The sequence below is a fragment of the Oikopleura dioica genome, chromosome XSR (assembly GCF_907165135.1).
Source record: "Oikopleura dioica chromosome XSR, OKI2018_I68_1.0, whole genome shotgun sequence".
Lineage (NCBI taxonomy): Eukaryota > Metazoa > Chordata > Appendicularia > Copelata > Oikopleuridae > Oikopleura > Oikopleura dioica.
Genome location: NC_137294.1, coordinates 11,069,385 through 11,082,195, shown reverse-complemented (window position 1 = coordinate 11,082,195; position 12,811 = coordinate 11,069,385). Strand labels below are relative to the sequence as shown.

The 12,811-nt window shown below is 42.1% G+C and overlaps 1 protein-coding gene across 1 annotated transcript; it reads left to right on the top strand.

Annotated features, from left to right (window-relative positions):
* The first annotated feature begins 8,061 nt into the window (after positions 1-8,061).
* Positions 8,062-10,919, top strand: LOC145709987 (uncharacterized). The gene is made up of 7 exons (XM_081787675.1): positions 8,062-8,434; positions 8,724-8,882; positions 8,928-9,045; positions 9,124-9,270; positions 9,322-9,398; positions 9,556-10,172; positions 10,282-10,919. The coding sequence occupies exons 1-7, from the start codon at positions 8,184-8,186 to the stop codon at positions 10,560-10,562; spliced, it is 1,650 nt and encodes a 549-aa protein (XP_081643801.1). The 5' UTR covers positions 8,062-8,183; the 3' UTR covers positions 10,563-10,919.
* The last annotated feature ends 1,892 nt before the right edge of the window (positions 10,920-12,811 follow it).

Genomic DNA, 12,811 nt, shown 5'->3' with positions numbered 1-12,811 from the left:
TCTCTGATTGGTTGAACACAGAGCATGAGAGCTTCTACTTGTTCGGAGCCAATCAGAAGGCCTGATCGTCTGATGAGAAGATTCGTTATTGTAAGAAGAGTCAGTAGAAACGAAGAACGACCCTCCTGTGCAACAGTAACAGTGTTAGTGTACTTTTTACAGTGGCTGATTTGTATTTGTAAGTTGAGTGGCAGGCGGCGCGAGTCAGTGCCATTTAATACTTCTGGTAAACGATGGATTACTTGGTGACAGGACCAGAAGAGCTTCCAGTTGATCTGGCCTGGAACACGACTGTGTTCAGCTGTCATCGGAGGCGACAGAATGTCGCTCTCTGCGCAGTTTCCTCTTAAAGTTATCGAACTGTTTACTCGGTTGACTTCCGCCGTCCCACAATTTGTTTATCACGAGAGCAGCCTGCCATCCACTGCACAGAATACAACTACCACCTTGCAAGGCGTCCGTCAAACTCTAGCTAGCGTCTTGTAGCCAAAAAAAAAGCCGTACTAATTGGCGATTGAAGAGATGCACATGCGCGGCGGGAGTGCTGCTCCCCAATCCGATAATTGTCAGAGTCAGAGTGATCAATCACGTGGACCTCCCCGCTCAGCATTGATCGGAAGCCGCTCACTGTCCTAATCCCTTTTCTATTCTGTCCACACACTCAATTAGGCTCCGTTTAATCTTGCAACCGGCACTTGTCTTAGAACACTGTCACTAATCACTAAACACCGCTAATTCTATCCAGTCAATCGGGCAAGCCTCCTAATCGCCAAAATTGCACTGACCAGTTTTCTTTATACAGATTTTCCTCTCTACAGTTGATTATTACAGAAGACAAATTTTGACCAATAAGAAATAAGTCTTCAATTTCTTTGTCCAATAAGATTTCAGTCCTTTCTCAAATCTGATTGGCCAATATTATGCTAACAATAAAAAACCTATCCATTCATTTAATTCTACTCTAGCCAATCAGATTTCAGATGGAAATTGAATCTTATTGGCTAGAATAGTCGAAATCAAGGAAGACCCATTTCTGATAGGTTGATGATTTTCTACTGGTAATGCATTTTTCCGAAGCATTTTTAAAGTACAGTTTGTCAGTAAATAGAGGGCTATTACGTCTTTGGAGTGGCGCGAATTAGATCTGCGATTACTTAGACGACCTTGGAGAGTGATTAAGATAGGCACTGTTTACAAAGTTTGGCGAGACAAACACCAAACTGGCGTTGAGTGCTCAATATCAACAAAAAAGACAGAAGTCGAAAGCATTCTCAAACTCCGATACTGGCCGAAATAACACACCCGCTTTCCGCCAAAACGAATCAAACTCCAAACTCATTGACTTCACTTGAGCAATTCCAAAATTCCTATAAACTAACTCGTAAACTCATGGCTCAAGAATCTCCTACATAAAGTATCGACTTATATTTTTGCTTCTAGGAATGATATAAATTCGAAATCGAAATAAAATTGATGGCCCGTACCAGCGATAATTTTCCATTTACGATCGGTTTGGATATAAATGGGTTTTCTAGTCAACCAATTCAAAAGAATAAGAGAATGAACTCTTTTATGAAAACGCTTATTTACAGCAAATGAAGAGAAAATATTGATTATTACGTTTGATGAATGAAAATGACATTCTCGGGACCAAATCCTGACCCCCATGTTTTTTGTGCTCATCTGATAGCCCGTGATCTGGGGAGTCGAATGGTATAGGTTTTGGGTCTTAGTCATCAGAAATGACGTCATATGGCCTCTGTGATTGGTTGAAAACAACCGACACCTGTAACGTTTAAGTTTGATGATAAAAGTATGCTGATTTTGGGCTCATTCGAAAGAGCAGGTCGAGATCTACTAGCGGGGCACATGCGGGAGGAAAGATTCCCAGGGGAAAAAATTCTGGAGCCACCTAACCACGTGGTCAAAAATTTGAAACCTGTTGGTTGACCCAGATTTGTAGGCCCGCTAGTAGATTTCGAGCTGCGCTTTCGAATGAGCCCAAAATCAATATAGGTTCCTATATTCAATTAAAAATTAGAGGTAGCTATAGGTTAACCCCATACGGCCCTTCAATTACCCATAATGACGTCATTACCGATGACGAAGCCCAGAATTATATACCATTCGAATCCTCAGAGCACGGGCTTCCACATAAGCACAAGAAACCTGAGGGTTAGGATTTTGCCCCGAGAATGTTATTTACATTCATCGTTTGAAAAAATCTTAAATTTACCATATCATTACTTTTCTAAAGTTTTCGCAGCAATTTAAACGCAATAAAATGAATTTCTTAATCTCCGAAAGCATTGCCTAAGATGGTGTCATACTATCGTGTAAAAACGTGTTCTGTTTCTTCCCAAATTGATAATACTAAATCTTTGTTTCTGATATAAAATGAAACTTTTACAGTCTTCCGAATATCTGATCTGAACAAGCAATGAATTCTTCAAAAGCTTGAATAACTATGTATAACTGATTCAATACCGCATACTACGAAGAAAGACAAGATGAATTAATGTTAAAATATATATATTTACTGCAATTTACACTATAACTTATAGTCTGTAAGTTCTAAAATGAAGCAACAAAGCCTACACGAGTGGAATTTCCACTGTGGGAAATGTCCAGATAGCCTGATTTTATATTTTTGATTACGAAAAACTGCATAAACAACCGACTTTACCCATCATAATACTGAAAATTCTCTGTCCGTTATAATCAAACTCAAAATATACTTACATTGAAAATTTTTGGTATTACAGATTATTTTAAACGCATTGAGTTCATAGAGCAGTACAACGAGGCCTAAAATGTCATTGATCGTGCCTGCAGTGGTGACTGTGTTTGGGTAATTCAAAAATTCAAAAAGTCCAAAAACAAAACGCAAGAACTGTTTCTCGCCTACTAATCAAAAATAAAAATTGATGGTCCGTTGCAGCGATAATTTTCCATTTACGATCAGTCAGACACCGTTCAGCTCGCCAGTCCATTCAAAAAAATATAAAATGAATCCTTATACCTCGAAAATGATAGTGAATTTGAAGTTTTAAACATCTGCGCTACTGACATTATAAAGAGATAGAATGAGAAAAATGGTGACAAAGAATGAAAATATATTATCTGCAAAATTCTAAAATGAAACAAATTCGCAATGATCAAATATACCATGAGATTTTTTTCTAAAGGGAGATCTGAGAATCTGAGGGTCCTAAGCCCTCTGGGACTCTCAGTTTAGCCGCGTGCGCCTAGCGCGGCTAGCCAATCAAATGACTGTATTTTTCCGTAGTGCGCCGCACTCTAAATTCTTTATTCTGAGGTGCCCAACTGGAGCTGAAAGAAATTTCTAGATTTCCCCGAGAGTGAAACGCCTCGGGCCTTCTCCCTCTCTAAAAAAATCTCATGGTACTAATGATAGATGGATTTCCGATATAAAATTCTCTCTTCCACAAGAATTATAAATTGAATCCTACAAGATTTAAATACAAGTCCTGTTACCATGTGGACCTGTTTTCATATTATTTCATATTTCTTTTGTTCATGATAAAATAACTTAAATTGAAAATGAATTCTTTTCACGACCACCCTGGATAAAAATCGCGAAATCCTAAACTTCATATAAAATATTGATTAAAAAAACTTCTCAGAAAAAATTGTGAAATAAATAAGCTATCTATAAGATATACAGTATATCATTCTCGGTTTGAAATTGTATTGTCATTTCGTTATAATCAGGCATGGCAGGAGTATTATTATTACGGTTATTTTGAAGGAACCGTGGCTAAAATGTCATTGATCGTGCCTGCAGTGGTGACTGTGTTTGAGTGTGTCCGAGTGTTGTTCTTGATGTAAAAAGCGCGGTGCCATAACTCTCAAAGGCGCTGTCCGTAAATTCGTCGATTGCAGAGTAGTGGCACCTGAAAAGCTGGCGACCTTTATCTAGCGCTAAAAATTTCTCCTCAGCTTGTTCGATTTTGGCGCCGCGCGAGTATTTTGGGCACACGCGCTGGTGTGCCACGTGAATAAATGGCAAAACGCTCCGCCGCTCGTTAAATGTGACTTTAAAATGTGTTTAGTTTTGCATTAAGATCAACTCAACACTAATTAGCCTGACTTTCACATCACAGGCAGCGACAAAATTCTACAATTACGGTTACTGCTCTCAGCGCGCGCGCCTCGGGCCAACAATAAATCTCCACGCGGAATGTTAACCCCTCCGCGCAGAATGGCCATAAAGTGAACATTCTTCTAGTTTTCGCGAAATACAGTGGGACGAGACAATCCACTATTATTACTTCTTCCTGTAACAAACTCTTCAATCCGATTTTTCAGCTCACTGATTGGCCAAAATCAATAGAAAACCTCTGGTTTGTTTGCTCAGCCAATCAGCAAGCTTGATGGTTGATGGAAAGACTCTTTATTCAAAGAGTTAATTGTAGAACTAATTTTTCTAGTGAAGAATTGATATCTTCGGTAAAAAATTCTTTGTTGATCTTTAAACTCAAAAAAAATATTAACAAAAATTAGTAATTAAAAAGTTGAAGCTTTAAAAATGACGTTTTCTGTTGAAAATCTCTTGTGAAACCAAAAATTATCATCGATAGGAAGCAATAAAGTGGTTATAAATTTGTAAGTGGACTAAAATTGATAGAAAGTGTCAAGTGCAGGATTCAGTTGAGGATCTGTTTTGAACATCTGACGGGCGTCACCTTGTCGGAAGTATCACCGGAGCTGGTGCGGGGAAGTCACTTTCAAAAGCCAAACTTGAAAATTTATGATTCAAAAGCGCCACTTTTCTCCCGGTTTTTGTTTTATAACTGTTTTGCGACTTCTGCTCTTGTTTCCGACCAGAGGACGACTAAAATAGATTAAACATATCCGGCCGTTAATTCACCCCCAAAAACTATTTCGCAAAAGGATTGAGAATCCCTGATAAGGAAAGTTCTTTCTTTTGAGATTTTGGATTGGGTTCGGCAATCTGTGTAGAAAACCTAACGCAGGATCCAGACAGCGGCTTCGCTAGAATTCAGAAACAGATGAAGATGGTTATTTTCCTGACTCAGGTTTTCTACACAGGTTGCTGAACCCAGACCTAGGATGCAGCAAAACAGGTGCGTGAATAGACGCCATTAGCAGTCAATTTTCAAGCAATTTGATAAATAAATTATTTCAAGGAACAGAAAAAAAGGATGAAAAGAAGCTTTTAAAGTTGGTAAATTCGGTCTGATTATTCGCATATTCAGTCCATTAAAAAGTTCTTCGCCGGGGCACCTGTTGAGTTACTCTATCCGCTCCCCGGAGAGCCCAGAGGAGCAACTTTCGCTCTTTGATGGTTGTCTTGATGGCGCTGATTAATTATAAATTAATGAATAGCTGAGAATCAAAACCGATCTGAAGAAACTACCGTCGGATTAAGTGCTCAAGAGTTAATCCAACGACGCAAAGTATCTTCACCAGAAGGGATCAAAAGCGATAATTGATCAGCTCCGTTCAATCACCTAATTGTAATTCTGACAGTAAGAGTAAACAGTCACTTGAGTCAAAACAGGAAAGCTTTTTCTAAGGAAAAGCTCATCAAAAAACTTAATCTGGCCTCCGCAACCTGTGTAGAAAACCTGAGTCAGGGTTGGAAAAGAGGAAGGCCGAGCCCAGATCCGGATATTCTAGCGCTTCATCTCGTATTAAAACTCTTACCAAATCTGAGCTGCAGATCGCTTCAAGCTTGAATAAGGGTGTTACTTCTTCTATTTAACGATGTCCACCCCCTTTTTTACGAAAAAAAAGAATCAACTTTGTCGATCCCCTCAACTTGACAAGAACTTTGTTTGTTGGAAGTTTTTCTTTCTTTCTTTTTTCGGCTTTGTTTGCGGCAAAAATTCAAATTGGCTGTGTGTGCCTAAATGGTACAAATTTGAAACTCCTTGTGTTCGTCTGTCATCAATCAAAAAATAGAAGCTGGAAGTAAGAATGAGACGGGATAAGTTTAAAATGAGCATGAATAGAGAGGCACTTATGGGAAGTTTCATCCCAGACGTGGCGCCGAACTATCTCCCTAGCTGTAGGAGGGGGATCACTTGTTTGATTGAAGGCAAGTAAGGCAAACGGACTTACAGTTAATCGAAACTTACAGTTGCCTTCTTACTCGCTAACAAGCATGACAGTAGCTGTCGTGTAATGACATGTAAGAGTGTGAAATTTCTATTCCTCGTTGTGTTGCGTATTGATTCGGCCGGAAGTGGACGTGTGCCTAAAGCAGCGCTCAGAGCGTTAAATCTAATACCCGGCCAGATTGCGAACTTGGAGAGGGATTAGACGGCTCACTTACCAAATTTATCGCAGCGGTACCGTTCTGTCGATACTCGCCAACGGAACAACCGACACTCCACCTGAACCTGAACCAGTGACAGTATGTCACGCCCAGATTACAGTTGTAAGTAGCACTAAGTCACTGTATTAGCTACAGTAACCGAAATCAAAGGCTACATTTTAACCCCCAATATCACGAAAAAAAAGCGTTTTTAAATAAGTTTCGCTGGTATAAGCGGTCGTTTTGTGTCATCGGAAGTGATGGCTGGGATTTATGCTCAAAGGATACAGATTCCGGACAGCTACGTCTGAGCGCGGTAAATACACGCTGCCGCGGCCAGAATTAGTGGCACAATACGCGTTACCGATATAAATAAAAATTTCTGTTTATTTTCGGCAGCACTTGTCAGTTTTTCAGCGCGAGCTCATAAATTCCCCAGAAAATGGCGGCGCCGCCTTTCAACTTTCTCGCTTTTCTTTGCCCAAAAAACAACAATAATCATCAAAAACGAAAATGCACCTAGCTACTCAGAGTTTGATCGAATGCTTGTTTTAGGCACCACTATTTGGATTTGTCCTCATTTGCTCAAAGCGCCGAGATCACAGCGCGGACAGACAATTAACAAGCTCGCTCACATGGAAAAACAAAAAAAAACGCAATAGCCAAAACTGTTTTTCAAAGTTCAGCTCTAATAACTCAGCTCGAAAGACTTATCCATCAATTCCAGTGACAAAAAAAAACTTGGAAACCGACTTTTTTGGGATGATTTTTGATCATTTTTTGTGTTCTTGTGATTTTTAGTGGCCGTGAATTTGGTGATTTTAGTGTGTGGCCCAATCACTTGTTCGAAATAACAATCTAAGTGTATCTGTCCGTGTGGATGTTGACGGGAGACAAGAGTTGGCCATTGTCGCCTTCGAAGTAAGTGAACTTGTCGAGGGGAGCGTCAATCCCTGCCCGACTGGCTCCACTGTACAAATAAGCCGCTGCCTGCTGTACTAATAACACACACTCGCCTCACTTGTTGGACACTTCTAGCTGCGCTAAGAAACAATAAGAAACAGCCACTCTGGTAATAATAACTATAGCTGTTTCCTCCTTGTTTCCGCTTTCGCAGGCTCCAGTTATTATCGGAAGTAACTCGAAGCGACTCGTGATTTCGTGAAAAAATATCTCCTACTACCAATCTTTGAAGAGCGAGCCAAAACAATTATCATTTCCAGCTGCGTTTTCTTCTAACCATAGTTCTTGCTCAACTAAAACGAATATTTTATTAAGAAAAAAGTCAGTTCAGCTCTATTCCGAAATCGGAAGAAGACGATGATAAGTATAAAATGCAATCGTTGATTGAAAAATTCGTCGATAAGTGATTGTAATCAATCGTTTTCGAATACTTCCGTCTGAGTGCCAATTCATTTTCATTTGGTGATTTTGCTTCTGGTAGTTTTGATAGGCAAAACAAGCGATAGAAGCATTCCTGCAATAATGCTATCTGTCTGTTGAACAGGTGTGGTCCTGTTCTCGCGGGTCGATCCCATTAGCAGCGAGAAAGCGAAGAGATCGACACCCCTCGGGCGCCGCGGCCAGCGAGGAGGAGTGCGCCACCGCTGAACACGCGCGGCGAGCGGCCTCGTCTTTGATTTTCCCTGCTCGCTGCTCGTCTCTCTTCCCTCTCGCGCCACCCCATGCACTGTTGGCCAACCAGAGATATAGTCTACATCCGTGCTTGAGAAGAGCTCATTTCTGCAGCAGAGACTTAGATCCAAGTTTCGGCTTAAATTCCCAAAACTCTTTTTCATAAATTTTTTTCCCAAAAAGAAAACAACGAAAAAAAAGAGGCTGAAATCAAGGAAGACTCAACTCGAGAAAAAACCCCATGTTGGACTTCAACCTAATGCACCGGCTGCCAGGGATACCTGGCATCAACCCCTACGGTCCCTTCTCCACTCCTGGCTTGAACCACCTCGTTCACCAGCTTCAGCAGCAGCAGGCCGCCGCAGCCGCACATGCGGAAGAGATCGACGAGAATCTAGAGCCTGATGATCCCAAAGTAGAACTCGTGGATAAAGCACTCTGGGACGAGTTCCATCGAAATGGGACAGAAATGGTGATCACCAAGACCGGCCGGTAAGTTCTGAAGCATTTTACAGCGGTAATTCACGCGTTTTTTCGGTGATAAGTGATTATCAGAAAAAGGAGGGCTTTGATGAAAGTGGGGAAAGGAATTTGAATCGTTCATTTTTTCTAACATTGAAACACTTTCGCGCGAACTTGAATTCAATCAGTTCCCAGGCAGCAAAGCCTTTTTCTATCACTCTAAAGAGGAATCCCAGTATTCTTCATTTGACCCTAAATAAGCTAGGATAGCGGCTAGAATTGTAACTTTATTGGCAATTTTTAATCATTTTTTCTTCAGTCGAATGTTTCCTGGCTTCAAGACAAAAGTCTCCGGGCTGAACCCAAAGGCCAAGTACTGTATGGTGATGGATATACGACCCAAAGATGATTGTCGATACAAGTATCACAATTCATGCTGGATGGTGGCGGGCAAAGCCGATCCGGAACTTCCTCGACGGTGAGTTGTGACGAGTTGCCCACAGCTTATAACTTCGCTATTCAGGTTTTATATTCATCCCGACTCACCAGCTACAGGAGAGCAGTGGATGAACAGGCCCAGCATTAGCTTCCACAAATGTAAATTGACGAACAACATCGCTGATCCCCATGTTTACGGCCACGTAAGTTTCTATTTCCTCCTATTTTTCCTCCAAATAAGATTTAACTATTTTTTCTTTGTGCTCAGTTCATTCTTCTAGGCAATCCTGAATTCAATGCACAAGTACCAGCCTCGTTTCCACATCGTACGATGCTCCGACACAAGTCAAATCTACTCCCGGCAGTGGCGAACTACGTGCTTTCCAGAGATGGAATTTATCGCAGTCACAGCGTATCAAAATGAAAAAGTAAGTGGCGGAAAATCATCTGGAAACTGGAAATCTAACTGCGCTTTTCAGATCACCCAACTCAAAATCAACCATAACCCCTTCGCGAAGGGATTCCGCGACACAGGCTGCGGACGGCGCGAGAAAAGGTAAAAGACCAAGTCGCAGATGTGGTAGAGAGGGGAAACGACTTTCCGGCAGTTAGGCTCGCACTTAGAATAGGAAACGCGGCTTTGGAAACACTAAACACGCGCGCTTCCCATAGCGTCGCTCAACAGAGTAATCAATTTTAACTTGATAATTTAGACCGCGATTGCCTTGCGCCGAAGAAAGCGAGTCCAAGCAACTCCGAGTAGACGCCGATGACAAAATCCGCCGGGACTCGGCCGATTCTGGCAACTCGACAAACGCTGCCAACTCCCCCGTGGCTCGCACTGAATCCCCACGAAGTCGTACCTCCGAATCCGACTCCGGCCGTGCCCGATCGCCTAGCGAAACCCCCAAAATCGCGCAGCCTGTATCTACTATTGCAGCCGGGACAAAAGCAACGCTAGCACATTCGATCACGAATCTCGTCTCTTCCTCGCCTCGTTCCAGTCTCGCCGAGAGCGCAGCAAAGAGTCCCGATTGCGGGGCCACCTCTGCGAGCGGGAGTGCTTCTGCGTTTTCCAATCCGACTCTGCACTCGGCCGCGGTTCATCATCGGAATCTGCAGGCCGCTGCGGCCGCTGCACAACAATTCACACACCAACTGAACTCCTTGGCCCTAACGGGTCTAAACTTCAACCAAGCGATGACTGGTCAAATTCCTCATCCACAACTCGCCCTGCACAACTTGCTCCCCCACTTCCCGCTGCTCAACGCCGCCGCCACTGGAAGTAGCTACAACCCGCTGTTTCAAGCTCAGCGTTTAAACCCGCTAAGTAAGTAAACAAGGAGCTATAATGGAGATCATCTCCACATCGAGGGATCATTGCTCCTTCTCGCAATTCTCCAGCCCGTATCAACACTGCCCTAACAAGCCTACTTTAGTGTCTGAGACCGCTGATCGCCTTTATCGCGAGGCGAGGGCGCGGCTAGCCACGCGCACCGCAGCCCAGCTCAATTCCTCACAAGCAGCTCTTTCTTCGCCCTCAACTGAGCCAGCGCCAGCTAGTACTCAGCCCGCAGTGAGCATCTCCTCAGCCGAAACTGTCGAGCCAAGCCCTTCTCAACCCGTGGAAAGCCCTCAAGCGCCCCCTGAGCGACAAGAAGAACAGGCGGAAGAAGCAGAAGAATCTGCCGAGGTCGAAGTTCAAGACATTGTCTCGTAGCGCCAGTAAAGCTAAAAAATATTTCCTGTCCAGTTCAGCGTCCTCATCCCTTTCATCTTCACCATTTTTCAAGACCCTTCGAAAGTACCTCACTTTGTAAATAACTCTGTTCTATCGCTACTATGACTGTACATGTGCATGTAGTAATTCGTATTCCGTATCGTAAACATTCGTAAGATTCAAATATTGATATGCATATTGCTTTTGCTCTGTATAAACGAATATCTATATCTCTATTTATACCAAGAAGTATATTCACTCAAAAAAAGTATTACGGAATATACGAAGTTGTGCCCCACTGATCCTTAAGTTATTATTTCTGACTGTAACTAGCTTTTCAAGAAGCAAAAACGAAAAAATAAAAACCTACTTTTGTCCAAAAAGCCGTGTTGATTGAGTTTTCGCAGGATCGGATTCGAAAGGATTAATTCGTTAAAATAAAAATTGAGTCAGTTTTCATCGTTAAATTCGAGCTTATGAAGATTATTCGCGGGAGCTGAGATTGTTCACACTGGCCGGAAATGTAAGTCTAATTTACTGCGCATGTGAACGCGTCTAATCAAGAGATCGGAATTCTTGTCGTAAGCAGCGCTTCCCAAAAACACTCTCCTCATCCCCAGACGGGCAGACGTAGCTCCTCGAATAAGGTCCTATCCAACCCTTTTTTCTATAAGAAAAGTTCTTCTGACAGAAACTGTTGATAAACCTAATTTTTCGCTACAGTTTTGTTGAAAAAAAACTTAGCTTAATGACACCCTTATTTTATTTATTCAAAATAAGGTTTTAGCTTTATTCTTCTTTTTCGTAAGTTAGAGTTAACAAAATCTGCCTTTGAATAGCATAAAAACTTGATGATTCTGGTAAAAGACTCAATCTTTGTTTTGGAGAATAAAATAAGGGTCTCGCCTCCTAAATTCTTAAGAAAAATTCTTGACGACGAATTGAACTAGTGAACCCCTAAATTTCTTTGCCATAAAAGATCTAAAGAAACCGTTTTTTTCTAGAGAAATTTCATTGCAAAAAGGCTCCCAAGAGTGCTGTTAATCGAAAATGATTAGTTTCGTCCATGACCTCCGGTGGTAACTAAAGCCGTTTATTACTGTAACGCTGGTCGTTTGCGAAGGAAATGTAAATTGTCGGCGACGGGAGTTCCCCGCGGCGCCGCTGATCAAAAGAAAAGCCCTAACGAAACACTATCGAGCTTGCTTTTGCTCGTCAAAGCCGCAGCTTAGCCGAGAGAGAGCCACTCTCAGCTTTATTCACGCTCAGCAGGGTGAGCTTTTTTTCTTTCGTTTTGTGTTCGCTCCCGTGATGATGATTTAAAAAAAAAATTTTCTTCTGGCAATGTCAAAAAAGGTACCGATAAGTGACATTTGCGGTAAACTGTTTGGCCAAGCGGCGTCAGGACGACCAGGAACATGGATAATCGCGAAGTCAAAAACGTCCATCACAAAGCTTTAAGGCACTCACTTCTTTAATCCCTAAGTGTCAGTCGTAGAATGAGTGTGTTTATTCAACGGGAGAATGAACTGAAATGGCGATTTTGATGGATTCATTCATGAAGATCAATTTTTTACTACCAATGGTGGGAACGAAATTGAAACCTCGTAGAATTATGTCTTTCTAAAATAAATCCTAAAACTTCAACAAAAGATCTCCGACGAGTTTCGTCATTTTTTGAACCCAAGATGCTCCTATCATCTTCCCTAGAAAGTGGTGTTGGCTTAGCTGGTGGGCTGTTATTCACGTTTCTTCACGTCGGTTATTCTAGCTGCTCCGGTGTGGGAACTGGAGTCTGACAGCTGGTCGCGCCAAAGCTGAGCCCGGTAATGATCTGTCCGTCAGATACCTCCGGTGAATTATCATTTATTCAAGATTATGGAGAGCAGCGAGTCCGCCGCCACTGATCTCGGGAAGCTATAAATCGACTTTTTAACCACTCTCCAGGGCCCGCTAAAGGCATCGAGTTTACGAACTGTAGTTTTGATAAGATTTGTTGCTGGGACGAAGCCTGGGTGAGAATGACCCGTGGCGTGTGCCATTGTTGGAGCTAGAATCAAACATCAAGCCGCGTATAGAAAGTTTTGACAAGATTTTTCTCACCACCGGCGCGTTGCCTTTGCTGCTAATCCCAGCTCTCCGATTCCTCGCGAAAAAAGAAGGTCCCAGGGCAACTTCTTTTGCTTACTCTGAGAAAAATTATCTTTCTTAACTAAGTTAGGGTTAGGGTTTGAATTAAGAAAACTCTT